General features: G+C 42.7%; 1 protein-coding gene across 5 annotated transcripts in view; it reads left to right on the top strand.

Annotated features, from left to right (window-relative positions):
• ELMOD2 (ELMO domain containing 2) overlaps nucleotides 1–16216 on the top strand; it is a 965152-nt gene that overhangs the window by 656906 nt on the left and 292030 nt on the right. For all 5 annotated transcript variants that reach the window (XM_069631199.1, XM_069631197.1, XM_069631200.1 and 2 more), the window contains one exon: nucleotides 6682–6811. In XM_069631199.1, coding sequence (XP_069487300.1) covers nucleotides 6682–6811 — 130 coding nt within the window. The remainder of the gene's footprint in view (nucleotides 1–6681; nucleotides 6812–16216) is intronic.

Below are 16216 nucleotides of genomic sequence, written 5' to 3'. Positions count from 1 at the left end.
AAGTTTTGGTTTTCTTTTAAGGCGAAGAAGGGTCTTTTGGAAAGGGCCCATGCATTTTCTATCAGATGCCAATTCTTATTTATCGTGCTTTTCACTAAGTTACTCACAGGGCTGAAAGTGGTGATGCACCAGTCTCTGTAAAGGTTCTTTGTTTTTGGGCGTAAGGCAGAGCTCTCTTGGGGTGTTTGCATCTCTCTTCCGTGTCTGTCTCATGGCTTTTCTCGGATATCTCCTGTGTAGCAACCTGTGTAGTAAACTGAGTGTTTCCAAAAGGTTTCTTTGCCTGTACAGTTTCCTCAGGAATTGTCCATAAAGTAGGTTGTTCTTTAGGCTGGCTGGATGGTAGCTTGTGAAATGTAGAGAAAGAAAGGGTTTGCTCTCAAACTACTTTCACTGGAGCCAGTTCCCCACATAGCAGTGAAAGTACTGCAAGATAATAATTTACTGAAAATTCATTCGTGCAACTGCAAAATAATGGGAGCCCACGCCTAACTTTGTCAGATTACTCAACTTCTACCTTTGTATTCAAAATACACACTAGCCAAGATTAAGCCTCAGTAGAAGAGCGGGAAGCTCGAAACACGTGTCAGGCTGCACCAATTCTGATTAAAACCACTCATTTAATTTGCAATTGCTTATTATTCTATGTGTGTGCGCAGTTTGAGAGCAAACCCTTTCTTTCTCTAATTCCAATTTCCAGTGGGAATTTGGCAGGCTCCTACTCAAGCTCTCAGCCGCAGCCCTATCACAGCCACATAAGTTACCGTTCTATGCGCTGTATCCTGCTGGCCTTTTCTGCCACTTTTTCTTCAAGCTTGTGAAATGTAGTAGACTATTGCTGTCTGTTTTTTTCCTGAATGGTTCCGTCTTTAGTCTTGGGCCGAATTTGTATATATGGAGGTCTAGAAAGTCAATGGCTTGAAACTCTAGTTAATGTTGATTTGGATGCGATTGTGGCCCGTATCAGGAGATCATCGTCAATGTATCTATGTCAAACCTTGATGTAGGGCTTAGTGTCCGCATAAATATAGTTAATCTCATATTGCGCCATGAACAGGTTTGCGACATCAGGAGAAAAGGTGGCGCCCATGCTAAAGCCTTTGATCTGTATGTAAAGTTGTTTTTTGAAGAGAGAGAAATTCTCCATCATAGCAAGTCTTAAAGATTCAAGAATGAACTTGGTGGGTACTGTAGTAATGTTGCGTCTCCTTTCTAGAAATCCCTGTAACACCTCCGGGCATTCATTCTGGGGGATAGATGTATACAATGCTTCCACATCCAAGGTGGCCAAAATATAGGGTTCGGTCGTCTGTATAGTTTCTAACATTGTCTGGGCATCTGTGATGTCCTTGATATATCAGGTCATTTCTATGACAAATGGTTTGAGAAAGAAATCTCTGTATATGGAAAGGGGTTCCAGTAACGAATCACAGGAGGAAGCAATGGGACGTCCCGGTGGGTTAGTGAGGTTCTTATGGACTTTCTGCATTATGTAAAAAGCTGCTGTCCCTGGGTACACCTTACTCAGGAAAGGCCTTTCGTCTGAACAAATGCACCCTTCTTATTCTGCATGCTACGTGAGACTCTTGATCTCTTCTTGCACCCTATTTGTCGGATTAGAGTCCAATATTTTGTAGGCTCTATTATCTAAAAGCAGGTACTCCTTTTCGTAGTCGTTCGTGTTTTGGATCACTATCCCTCCTCCGATGTCAGCCAGTTTTATGGTAATTGCGTAGTTGGCACTCAAGAGTTCCTAGTGCCCTTCTTTCTTCCTTTGTGAAATTGTCTTAGTAATGATTCTTCTTTTCAATTGTTTCTAATACTTTCTTTGTGACAATGTTTTCGAAGGTGGTGAATTCTGCCGGTATCATGTGGGGAAGTGGATTGAAGTTAGACTTCTTTTTAGGGCCCATGGTTTTCTCGTTGTTGGTTCGAGTATCTTTGACGATCTCACCATGGTGTTTGGGTAGATAAACTTCGAAAAAGTATTTCAATCTGGTGTTTCTAAAGAACGTTTTTAATTCCATTTCTGTCTCAAAGGAGTTTTCCTTGGCTGCAGCTACAAAGGACAGACCTTTTTCCAAGAGGTTTGTTTCTTCTGTCGTTAAAACATTTGGAGATAAATTGAAGATCGGAATAGTGCCAGTCTTCATTGGTTGTAATTCCATTGACACATTCTCATTCTCTGGCCAGAGGGTAAGGATTGCCATGTAGGCACCACAACCACAGCAGTTTTTTCAAAGAGGCGGACAGCGGGGTCGCAATACATGACAATTCAAGATGGCTGCCACGGCCCTGATTCGCAGGTAACCATGGCAACAGCATAAGCACACGAGAAAAGCACACACTTGGCTGTACTACTGATAAGGGACGCACACAGAGGGATAACCACTAACGCCCCAGGTAAGAACTTTGACCCGTTCAGTACCACGGGCAGCAACGCAACGATCACACAAGCACTGGCCGCTTTGCTACACTTGCGGGTGCACATGGAAAAATACACCTTGTACAATGCTAAGCAGGGTCCCCGGACACGGCGATCCTTTGCGCACCAGCAGCAGCATGATACTTTGTGTGCACACAGTGACGCACACGCCTTTTGTGTCATGACACTGGACTCCTGGAAACGTTAGGTATTTTTACTTTAGTATGCTGATGTGCACTGGGGTTCTCTCGCATCTAGCTTGGTCTCTGACTCACAGTATTAGATCTCCAGACCCGCCATCACCATGCACCCGGTGGTCCATGAGGTGCCATTAGTGTTAGGCAGAATCCTGTGCAGTGCCCTCAAGGACCACTACACACAATTAAGACTACAGGTGGCAATGCAAGTTTTACCTTTTGGTACAAGCCTGTACTACTATGTTAAAGTGGTAGCAGTAGCGGATCAGCCAGGCTTATCTCAAGAGTAGCTGAGCAGTAGCAGAGATTACACAAATGGACCACAATTACTGTGGCTCAAGCAAACACTGACTCAAGGTTTCAGTTAAAAAAAATAGAAGTACATTTATTTTTAAACCATTTGTTATAAAGACGACACTTCTATTAATTCAAAACCACACGTAAAATATACTACAACCAACCAATTAACTTTGGTACACTCTAACTCAAGGTAAGTACCCTGTGTTTCAACAGACCGGTGTAATGAACAAAAGACGTTACCGGGAATACTCTTGCGATCACTTTTTGACAGTTCGGTCTTACTAACGAAACGCGTATCGGCAGCAAGAATTGTTAACGGGGCAAAAACACACTTAGCACCTGGGCTAACCAGAGAGAGTTGGGGGCAAAAATCACAGGCAATACTTTTGTCAAGGCAGACCAAATCAGAGAACACTCATAGACAGAAATTCAAGAGTCAATAGGCCGGAGCCAGTGTCAAGTGGAACCGGGTTCCTGTTGTCGAGGATCACACAGTCGGATAGTTCGAGATTCAAAGTTGCCAGGAGTACTTAGATATTGTCAACAGAGGAAGCAAAATTTATAAGAAGGAGGGAAGACCAGGGCAAGCCTTGGAGATGAAGAAAAGGGATTCACCCTAATTCCTCAAGCAGAACACAGTACCTTATTCAATGTAGAGGCTGGTGCCCTGGCAGTTGTTCCTGTTGGTTTCCTGCAGACCCACGGTTCTTGGAGCTTCAAGGCAAAGGAGGGACGTCTTGAGGGGTCTGCACCACACAGGGATGAAGCCGGCAGCAGCGACGATGAATAAAAGGTGCGCTCCTTAAAAACAGGAGAGGCTCTTCAGATGGCTATCTGGACCACTATAGCAGCGTGCAGTGATTTTGACCAAGAAGAGGATCCTCTGGCTGTGGAAGAAGAGCTGGTTATCCCCACCAAGCTCAAGGGAAGAAGACTCCGGACTGGATCTTCTCTGGTCATCGAAGGGTAGATGGCTCAGGACTGCAGCAGGGCTTCACCGGGACGGGGTAGTTGCAGCAGCCGTCTTCTTCTCCACTTCTCTTCGGTTCCTTGTAGTTCCAGTGGCGACTCTGACTTCTAGCCCAAGAGACCTGCCTTTTATGCGAATATCCCCCATTCACACAGCCTGGCTGTCAATCACGCAGCAGGAGGGTTGTCCGGCCCGGACAACCACCTCAGCCAATCATGGCAAAGTGCGACTTGGGTTTCCTAGGATACCCTGTGCAGGGGGTGACTACACCTCTCCCTCACATTCAGCCCACCTAGACACCCAGGCGTCTTTTGGAGGGCTTCTGAGCAGAAGCCCGTCAAAAAGACGGTGAACAAAGAAGGCAAACCTGGTTTGCTGCGCAAAGTAAAACACAAGAAGGACTTTAACAAAAAGAAATGGCGAATAAACCCGACTGGTGCCAAAGTATTTAGTCAAGCAGGTTTAAGTTTGCGGCTAATATAATAGCCTAAAACAATACCACATTTATATAGTATAATCGCAGTAGAAAGGTTAGGGTAGATACAACTGCCACCAGCCAAGTCTAAATGTTAAAAGAGCAAAACAATGCTCTAGGAGGTACAGATACAAAGTACCCCTTTCCAATACTCCATGGAAGATGGGGTGTACTGGATCTGTGGTAAATTGACTTAGTAAAGTTAATGGCAACTTTACCCTTTTCTGGGGGACTGTAGTCAGCCCCAGAAATAGTCGTTGGGGGAAAAGCTCACACTCTTACCAAGTGAAACAAATAAACTCCAGAAGTCCAGCAAAGCTGCTGGGGGACTCACTAGGTGAGGGCAAATTAGCCATAAATGAGAATTCTCCCTAACAATTAGGCACCGGGGTTAGAATGTCCCACCCATGGGTTAGACCGCTAGAACACACCAGATGGACCACCTTGAACCCTTCTCTCTTTAACTTCACAGTGTGCACAGCTGACACCCATAGAACGGAGGCCAACTACAGTGGAGTCTACGACCCCGTGCATCCTTGTGTCCTCACATCCTGGTAATTTATTCTCACTGGCTCGTTTATCACCTACACCTTGAGGCGCTGAATTATGTCTAATGTCTAGGCACGACTTGTGTGTTTCAGATTATTTCAACACACAACTGCGAATCCGCCCCATACGTGCTTGATTTCCGCCTGCACCGTAAGTACCCGTCAGGGACCTTCTGAAATATGACCTAGCCAAGAGGCTTTTTACATTACCGTTCCAGATACGGACCCCCACTTAGTGTATTTTATCTTTATTCCCCAGATCACAGGATACCTCATGTTTGAGTAGGACACACAATTCCCTGTCTTGATGAAGGCCAATACAATTCTCACTTCTCACTCCTGGTACAAGGCCGAAACAGATGTGTCGGCAATTCCATCACTGCACAGTGCATATCGTACAACACTGTTGACTAAACCGATTGACTCGGCATGACAAAAAAATATTGTGCCTCAGATAAGGCATAAAGTTTTTAGTCAAGACTAGATTCATGTTGAATGTATTAGTTAATCTCAATTTTTTTGTGGTTTTCCTACAGGGAATGCATGCTAGTCTTTCACCTGTGTCAACTTGTCTTTGATTTAATGTGTTTCATTTGTTGTTGGTTAAGACAACTAAAATAAAATAGTGGCTCACTATATATCCGGACTCGCCCTCATCAGTTCTTGATCTACAAATGTATGTTTCCACCTGGAGAGATAATGGAATACCCATGTGCCCCTTAGAGTTTAAAATTTGATACAAAACAGAAATGGTTACCATTGAAATTCATTATCTTTTAAAACTGCTTTTCAGTTTTCGTGTACATTTCAACTAAGAATTATAGCGATTCAGGATTTTGATGTTTTAGCCATATTGTGTTCAATGCTGTGGGTTGAGTTTCTTAGGACAGACATCATAAAAAATATTTGTAAATTGCTCCTTCAGCTGTGTCTTAGGGTAGACTGTAGGATAGGCAACACTACAGATTAGATATTGAAGAGGCTTTGCATGTATTTTGGGTTTGACAGCCATTATTTTTAGCTCCTGGCACCATGATTGTGAAGGTTGAGGCAAGAGTTTCCAGATCCAAGGTCCACAACAGTGAATTATTATGATAGCTTGCAAAACAGCTTTTAACTGAAGTTTATAATGCATACTTCATTGGTATAAATCATATTCTTCCAAAATATCTAAAAGGCTCATACAAATAATTTCTTTTTGCTTGGTTATTTTCTACCTTTTCTCCTCTATCCTGTCTTCAAATGCCTTGGCTGTGGATTACATTAGTTGGACCATGTGGCTTCTAATTAGATGAGATAAATAAGTTACACTTAACCATGTATATCTGGGAAATGGGCAGCCAGGGTCCAACCCAGATTTGACACTACCAAGTTAATGTTCCTAGGAATTGGCACTTTGTATGAATGTCTTCTGGCCATGTAGGGTAAAGAATGTATCTAGTGTTTCAGGTCAGTGTCCCTGAATGGTTACTTTTAAGTGATGTGTAGCTCCAAGTGCATGGCCTGCTAAAAATAGGTCAACACCATATAAAATATAAATCTAGATATAATTTGGAACATTTTGTTTAATAGCCTCTCACTTGTTGGTGTTCGTGAGATGAGAAGTTGGCCTTTCATTACAGATGGAATAAGCAGTGGACTGGTAGCTGTAAAGTTGTTACTACATTTAAATATATTTTAAAATGTTTACCTTTTCAACCAACATCAACTTGGCATTATTATACAAAGCGGAAGAATTAAAAAATCAAATGTTACTTATGTTGCAGGTTTAAGACACATTTGAAGGTGTGCCTTTTGCAGATAACTGGTTATAAAAAACTGTACCTCGAAGTTGAAGACCTAAGAAAACAACCATATGATTCTGGAAACCAGAAACATGAGGAACAATTAATGGAGGTGAATGACTTTTTTTTCTTCAAATTATGTAGAATAATGGTTCTTATTTGTTTAAGCAGCAGGACCCATTGATTTGGGCTTTAATGGTATCATATAATAAAAGGCCAGATGTATGTATGTCCGAAGCCGTCCTGGCCGCTTTGTCTGTCATCACCGCTAGAGGGAGCTGTTACTTCACGCATACAAAAATAAGACTTCAAGTTTCCTACTGTGAGAAAGGCATGGTGCTCAGAGAAAGACACAAGGATACAAGTTTCTAAATTCTTTATAAAAATGTGGTTTGAAGAATGCCTAACTTGCCCTATTTCTAAATGTGAGTAGTCTCGACCATTAAAATAAAGGAGAAACAACAGTTCAAAAGTCTGACTGTGACAGACCTATACCTGCCCTCGCGTTCTAACGTAACAATGTGTAGGATATTGGATAAAAGGTACGTGTCTCAAAAGAATATCAGATGCTCACGGAGTTTCTTCTCAACTCCCTTCCCCAAACTAAGTCACTCTGTATCTCCAAAAGTTCAGTTTGTTCCAAACAGTTCACAAAAAGGCAGTTCAATATTTTTCTTATTCATCACCGTTCATGTACTTCTCTCAGGGTTCCCTTGCCGGATTCACTGCTTTCTAGCATAGCACAGTTCTACTTTAACAATATTCCTGGCTGGATCTTTCTGGCTTTCCTCACCAGAGCTTAGACCCGCTTTACTCATTACTTCCAACTGTTTAGTATTTTACATTGCAATATTTCATCATCTTAATGTACAGGGTTCCCTTCCCCAATTTTCCTGATTTCCTCATGCAGTTTATGTTGAAGACTTTCGAGACGGCACAGCTTTACTTATTCCCATGCCTGACCACTCGGACACTGTTGCATTCTGGTTGTCGTATTCCTTGTACTTAGTCTTTCCTGAAGCATGCCTTGTAGCACCACAACAAGTTCTACTTCTTTGTCGCTGTCTCAAACGTGCTCCTTAGCACCCCAACAAGTTCCACTTTCTTGACAATTCATTTAATCACTCAGTTCTGTTTCATCCGATCCCCATCGGGAGCTTGCTTAACTCAATATTCTCTTCCATAGCCTTTCCCGTCGGCTTCCACTTTGATTAACTTTATTCAACTCGCTTTTCACCTCAGCGATACTTTGTTAAACTTTCGCAATTCACAGACTCTTTCAACAATGCGGTATTCCACAGGACCACTCTGTTACTTTGTTTCATCACAGTTCAAAACAACCAAAGCTTTCTTTTGCCGCGTCTCGCTTCTTACATGTAACCTTGCTTGCAACTTGGTAATCATTTGCGTCGTTACAACCTGGGCTCTCATCACTTTGAACTCACTGGCTGTACTTTAACAACGCGTCTTTTGTGATTATTTTATCCAAGGTCAGGGTCTCTCCCTTCCCGCCCCTCAGACCATCCTGGGTGGCTTTGCGTCCCAGGGAAACAAGCAATCTTTTGGCACAAAGTTTGGGGAGATTAACCAGCTGCTTGGCTTCCTTTGACGAACCCTTTCTGCTTCTTGAAGACACATCTTCCTCACCAAACTATCTCCCGCTTCAACTTGCAGCCTTGTAGCGTCTCAGCATCCTGTTCTCTGAAGCGTGGTTCTCAGTTGCCTCTGCTCAGCTGCTCGCCATCTCGCCTGCTCTCCTTCTCGAACTCGCTTTTGCTTTCCGGGCTTTCCGTGCTCCCTTTGTGAATTTGGGTTCCACCTTTTATGCATAGTTCAGTTCTCAATGGGATTTAGGTATTTGTGATCGTAGCTAAGTGCCCGACCCTGCCTGGCCTTGTTAGAGGGACAGAGCCATGGAACATTGCCATAGGTAATCTTCACAGCTTTGGTTTTCTTCCTCGTCTCAGTATTAGAACTTTCATAGGAAAGATGAGTTGTAGTATTCTCCAAGGATATTCTCCAAGGATTGCTTTTTAGAGAATTTAGCATCTCTATTCGAACTACTAAAAACAACTCTTGTCTCTAGTAATATTGTGGTAGCTGGAGATTTCAACACGAATTGCCTTTATCCCCCAAAAGGAAATTGCGATCGAGCAACCCAGAGGAAAAGTACTCTGGGAAAACAATGGCAGGATTTTATGGAACAATGGGACCTCCACATGATAGTGGGCTTACAGGAGGGTGTAAAGGAACCATACATAACCTGGAGAAGAGGTAATTCTTCCTCAGCCTTAGACTATATCTTCGTTTCAAAAACTCTGCTCGCTTTGCCCTATACATTAAAAACAATACAGGAGTCTGGAAGTGACCACAGCAGACTGGAGCTGTCACTCGAAAACATTCTGACTACAGAAGCTGAACGAGAATTACAGATGCTAGAGGGGAAGAAAGGAAAACTTAGAGTTGTAAAATATAAAGATGGGGGGACTAACCTAAATGGAAAACTTAAAATGATTCCCGAACACATATGGAAATCACAATGCGATCCACACCGATTTACCAACTTCCTATGGGCAACCTTAGCACCTAAATACCTAGCGGGAGAAGCCAAACAGAAACACCTGCACTCCTTTGACGAATCTACACAAAGAAGAAAAAGAGAGCACAGGAAAACGTTAAGAGACATCAAAAAGGCAGGACTTTCAGTGGAGGAGATGAAAACTGAAATAAGAATCCAAAAAGCCAACTACAAATCATGGTCGATTTCGCATAACGCAATTCGTATGCAAACAGATGGCGAGCACATACTCCAAACACTCAGAGCAAAAAACAGCAAGAACTTCTGGGAAGTAATGAACCAGTTCGAAGGGGATCATGCACAATCATTATGTAACCTAGTGTCAGAAGATGGCTGGGTGAGCTACCTGACAGAGACATTTAAGAGCGACGAAACCCGCGAATTTAGATCCAAACCAGATATTACTTGGCAACTTAACTTCTGTGAAGAAGATATACAGGAAATTATAGCCAGTTCCTCATCATCAAAAGCCTCGGGTTTAAACGGTTTGACCTATCAGGCACTGAAAAGCGAACCATTATTGTGGTCAAAGTTATTATCCGCTCTCTTCAAAGAAATACTAAAGCAACGAACCTTTCCTGCATCTTGGAAAACGGCCCTCATAATTCCTTTTTTTAAATCCGGGGATCGTCGTAAACCAACGAACTATAGACCGATAGCATTGCTGGACATTGAAAGCAAAGTCTTCATGAGACTACTACTAACTCATGTCTCGAAATGGGTCGAAGATTTCAACATTCTATCACGTTTCCAAACAGGTTTTCGCAAAGGCCACTCAACATCTATTAACGGCCTGATTCTCAACATCTTGAATGAGCAAGAGAGAGGGGGGAAAAAACAAATGCTGTACGGAGCCTGGATAGATCTGTCCAAAGCCTTTGATCAGGTGGAACGAACCCTACTGTGGGATAAACTCCGGAACTGGGGAATACCAGAATCTCTTCTGTCAATTTTGGTGGAACTTCATAAAAACACCAACCTAAGAATACGGCTCGATGCAATGGGTCACCTGTCCAGACTAGTGGAAGTTAATAGAGGTGTAAGACAAGGGTGTCTGGGGGCACCTCTGTTTTTCAACTTGTTCCTGGCAGACATGGGCCACTTTCTAGAAACATCTGCTTTGATAAGCCCAATACTAAACGGGAGGAAAATCTGCTGGTTGGCATACGCGGATGACATAGTTCTCCTCGACAGAACACCAATTGGGCTACAACACCTTCTGGACAAATTGAATGAATATGTAGGATTAAACAAGTTAACAGTTAATCCATCCAAATCAAACATCTTGATTTTTAAACATCCATTGTCAAAAGTAAAAAACATAAATTGGACCATGGGAGGAGAACGGATCAAAACAGTAGAAACCATAAAATACCTGGGTTATAACATCCATGCACATCCAGCGACATACAAAGTAGAAAATGAAGTGGCAGTTAAAATAACACAATTTACATCACAGATGATTAAGTTAAATTATAAATTCTGCAAGTTCACTATTTTGCCTCTGGTAAAGTTCTACTTCGCCAATGTGGTTCCAGTTGTTCTATACGGTCTAGAAGCAAAACCGGATCTCTGGTTCATAAACTGGGACAACTATGAGGGCCGCCTCTGGAAAAGAGTTTTGGGTCTTCCAAACTGCGCCACCTTAAAAAGCCTAAGATTTGAATTAGGCCTAAAATCTCTAAACTGTATGGCTGACTGGAAGCTCATTTCACTGTTTAGGGAAATAACACTTAGTAAGGATTCGACGTTGTATGGTGACCTCAAACACGAAGCATTATTGAAAAAATCCGCTATTCTCATCTCGTTGGAACGGAAAACTTTGGAAATACTAAAAAAACTGGATCTGAATGAAGAGACTTTGGCTCTAAACCCTCATAAAGTTAAATGTAGACTAGAAGAACGGGACTGGATTGAAACAGTGGAGAAAGTACGAGAGGACCCAACTCAAAATATATTTTTGAAGGGAGAAAAGAAACTTGGATCACTCTCATGTTACCTACTGAAGTCTCCAAATAGAAAATTGCGTTCAGACTTCCTCAGAATGAGACTGAATCTCGTCCACTGTGGGGCGGTTCTGGCAAGACGTAACCAAGGGCACATGGCAATAAAATTATGCTCAATTTGCGTAAACCCTGCCAAACAAACGCTAAAACATATCCTAATGGATTGCGAAGGCACCTGGCTTCAGCGATTAAGATTCTTCAGAGATCTGGTACGGAGGGAGGAAGACATAGTCACAGACTTCCTCTGGGACAGAATAATCTCAGGGAAAAATGCTGCACTTACGTTTGCAGCAATCCAGGTGCTAATAAAAAGTGGTTTGACAATCTAACACAACGATCCAAAGGATAGAGGTACCTAAGTAGGTAATGTATAGGACCAGAAAAAAACTTGGCAGGGTTGGTGGACAGTAAAAAACTTTAACACAAGTTTTGTCTTCTTCGTACCTAACGCAAAATGTTTTATATTACCTTCCTCTTTTGTAAAGGCTTAAGCCAAAACAAATAAAAAAAAAAACAAAAAAAAAAATATATATATTCTCCAAGGATATTAGGTGTCTGATCTGTAATTTGTAGAACAGTGGGGAAAATAGTTTTGTGGTATGGTTTTATGTTTATGAAAACTTTTACCGTAATGGGAAAATGGCATTTCTCTTTTATACGTTGTCTCGCTCTCTTTCGGTAGGAATAATGAATGAGAGATGTGGGTTTCACAACAACCCTGAAAGTCGGAGGAAAAGGAGGAGGGATTGTTAGAAAGAATAGTTGCCTTAGATTTTAATGTAACTTTTCCCCTTTTATTTGGTAATTTCCTTTCACTATAGGGTTTTAATGGTTTTTCAGGTTTCCAGGATTGAGCTTTGGAATATCCCATGAAGGCTTCTGTTATATTATTTGCTTCTTCCACTTTTTGCAAAATACCATGTCTCACCTGAGGTCTTCTCTCTAACACTCTCCAAGAATACTTCCTTCAGATGATCCTCCCTCTCTTGTCGGGCCCCACGGTTGGGATCCAAGAGCGATGGCTCTTCCCAGGCAATCTGGATCAAGGATCCCCAGGGATTACAAGAGGAAAAAACTTCAGGTTTCTCACAATACACTAAGAAAATATATACATTTAAAAAAAATATATAAACAGAAATTCATTTGATTACACACTATTTCTCTAGCAAAATAAATTACTTTTTTGTTTTCAATGTACTTATGTATCATGTAATTATTCATTTTAAACTTTATTTGACTTCAATTTACTTTATTTAATGATTTCATGTCTACTTCGAATCATGCTGCACGTGAATCAATTGGCCGTATGTACTGTCTTGAACTTTCAGTGGATTCTGTGAGATTTTGTTTGAGGTTATTACTTATTCACGTAAAAGGAGCAAGATCCTTTACAATTTGTTTTTTTCTATTAACATAAATTACATTAAAATACACCACATAATATATTTACACTCTGAAAATGTCTTCATTTACACACATTGGACTGTGTACACAGGCTTTTCCGCTAGTATGAAATAGACATGAGCTGGGTCAGAGTGATTCCCATTTACTTGTAGAAGAGCTTAAGCAGAGACCGCTCTTACTTGTCCATTACGCCCCCATTCCTGTCTATTTCGTTTGTCATCCTCCTGGGGTTGGGATCAGAGCACTTTGCACAGCAGGATTTTGAAAGCGAGCCTAATGAGCATGTGCAGGAGAAAACTGCCCCATTCATACTTCCGGTTCTCAACCACCAGACCCTTTCATCACGTGAACACCTAAGCAACACATGCAGTAGCTGCACGTTGGCACTTGCTCACTAGGGTGCATTTTGTGTCCATTTCTTTATTTCCAGGCTGGCTGTCACTGTGTGCGCCTACAATTGCACGGATTGGGACCTCAGTGATTCACTTTTGCTTCACTCTCTCAGGAACTACTTGGTGAACCTCTTATATCGCAAGTATTCGCCAGACATAGCAGACTTTGTGAACTGCCTTCCTTTCCTTTTGAGGTATTGCACTGGGATGCAACGTTTCCTGCGTCCTTGCCCTGTGGGAAGGGTTCTTCGGACTGTTAACACACAACGCTCACCTAGCTACCAAAAACAATTCTGAGGTGCTCCCTGAGCCAAAACAGGCTGCTTTATGGTGCAAGTTCAGTCGAGCAACCAAGATGTGTGGTGTGAACTTGTGGTTCCATGTCATTTCATTGCGGGATGTTTTTTTGTGTTTTTTTTTTTTACCGCTATTCTTTTTACGAAAAAAGCCTTTTTTTATTATTAATTTTGGAGGGGTTCGCCCCGCACCCCATGCATTTTCTTTCATTTGTATTTATTCCCATACACCCAGACCCCATATATATAATTTGCTAACCTCCCCTAAAAAATTAGATGGGTTTTTACGGAAAAAACTTTGCAGCAAAAAATCCCACGAAAAAACATCCCGCGATTAAAGAACGTCGTACCCTGGAGAGGTTTCATGTCATTTCATCGCGGGTTTGCCCCGAGGGTCACCTGCGCCCGCCACAGTAGTGCAAATTTATATGTGAGTACCTATGATCTGAATACAAACCCCCTGATGGGTTTGTGGTGTCATTGCGCCTTTTCTCATCTACATGTTTGTTTAAGCGAATAGACATTGGATCCTAAGGAGGGTCCCTCTTACAAAAGGAGAGGTATACAGACCTGAATAAACATCATCTGCCTCCTTGTCCAAGACTCACGTTTTTCAGACTTCATATCATGAAGTGCTCTTGCAGGTCCAGTGTGGGAGTTGGCAACACTCTTGGCATTGGACCAGGGAGGCTTTTGCTCAGGAGACCATACTTGAGGGCTAAGGGGTTAACCTGTCCTTTATCTGCTCTATGATCTTTATCAAGTTGGTTCAAATCTGAGCTAAGACTTTTTTCATGTTTTTTCGATCTGTATTTTTGTATAAGGATGAAAAAATGTGGCGATATTTGGCTGGTTGGTCTTTGCCTCCCTTTTTGTAAATGGTCCCAATTGTCGCCATGCGCCAAGAATTAGGAATTTCACCGCTGCACAGGATAGCGTCGAACAACCTGCACAACACTGGGGCCCATATTGCATGTCCTCTTTAAAGAGATCTCCAGTAATCAAATTGGGGCCAGTCACCTTACAATTTTTCAATGAGTTAAGGTAGTTCGCCACTTAATTCACAGAGAATGAAAAGGTAGTGGGGGTGGGCGATCTATAAACAGAGCTAGGTGAGGGGGAGACGTTATCGTGGTAAAAATTCGAAAAAACGGCTTTGCCTTTCGTTCTTGCCAATGCTACATTGCATAGTCCTATCCCCATTCAAATCCTTTTTTGAGACTTATTTCTTATTATGACTTATTATGCGTCTGTCATGATTCCTACCCCCACGCATCCGGACCAGGCCCATCAGCCCCAGGAGCAGGCATCAAGACATTTAGTAAAACCTCAGCAGCCCTGGCTAGGGGCTATCTGGGTTCAGTCCTGGTGCCTTAGGCGCCAGGCTCATAGTAGAGATCAGTCATTACTTACCTCAGGCAGACCATGACTCCAATCCAACATGAAGCCTGAAAGGGACTATTTTTCTACAGGGACTATTTTTTATTCGGGTGTGGTTCTAGGGACTTCTTACCTGGGACTACTTTTGAGGCTATTTAAACCACGCCCGACCAGCAACACACGCTTCACGTTATTCTGCATCCAGCAGCGTAACGCTCACCGTGCCTGCAGCCTGCATCCAGTCTTCTGCCACGCCCGCCTCGAATCCGGAGCTCCTAAAACAAAGAGGAAAGAAAGGGACAAGGTTAGAAAACAAAATTATTTCTATTCCACACCTGATTCTGAATCCATCTCGTCTTCGGACCTGTAAAGAACATAATTTCTGCACGCGCCGCACCTCCAGCTGCAGCGCCGCGCCATACTCACCAGTCTTCACAGCATCCTTCGGGTCGGCGCTGCCTCCATCATTTCTTCGCCGAACTTCGGCACCTAGGAGACAAAAGAAAACCACAAGGTGAGCCGAGGGAACCAACAAATATAATTCTTACCACCATAGACTTACCTGATTTACCACTGGAGGCATCCTTTTGTGACTCTCCATATTTTCACGTGCCGCATCTGTAAAGAGAGACAAAACAACACGTTTTCCACGTGCAACATTTACCGGACAGCGCCGGGTAATACAGACTCTTACCTGAGCGCCACCAGCTGCCACAAGAGCATCTTTTCACGAGCCAGCTGCAAGACGAGAAAGGAAGGGGGGAACAAGAGTGAACATCGGACATATTGAACTCTATGAACTTAATACTTACTGGTCCTCACCAGGAACCTCAGAGTCAATACTCTCCGGAACTCTCCCGAGCCTTCAAACCAGTGAAGTAACTGGAATCGACGCGCCCCTGCAAATCCACGCAGGATGGAGAGCTCATCTTTCAAGAATATAAGGTGAGATTGCTGTGAGGGCATTTCGGAGGTGATTAGTTGGGGAGGACTGTGGGGTGCCATCACTTGAATCCACAAGTGGCTAAATCCATCTCTCCACTTGCAGGAGAATATTTCTACGGGTTAAGCAGACAAGATTAGGAGGGCAGATCCAGTCGGTCATCGCTGCACTACACATCACGTGGGTGGAGACCGCAGCTGTCCGGGTCCGACCGACGCCCCTGTGGAAGCCAGGTGAGCGTAACAGCGTCTCCCGATTGTAAAGCCCTGTGTAACTTGGACCACTAAGGACAAACTTTTTTTTTCTTCTATATTTTATCCTTAATTACCGCAAAACAATTTTGTCTACCCCCGATGGACTGTTTACACAAGTCACAATGTCCCTTTTAGCACTTTGGCAAGTTTCGGCATACCAATGTACCCTAGACCAGGAATGTTTTTTACTTCATGAATAGGGAGTGAGATATGGGGAACAAGATTCTTTGTGAATTGCACACATTCTTCCAATATACTTTTAGC

The sequence above is a fragment of the Ambystoma mexicanum genome, chromosome 6q (assembly GCF_040938575.1).
Source record: "Ambystoma mexicanum isolate Mex_15411 chromosome 6q, UKY_AmexF1_1, whole genome shotgun sequence".
Taxonomy (NCBI): domain Eukaryota; kingdom Metazoa; phylum Chordata; class Amphibia; order Caudata; family Ambystomatidae; genus Ambystoma; species Ambystoma mexicanum.
Note: the sequence above shows the minus strand (reverse complement) of the source record. Positions and strands in the feature narration are given on the sequence as shown.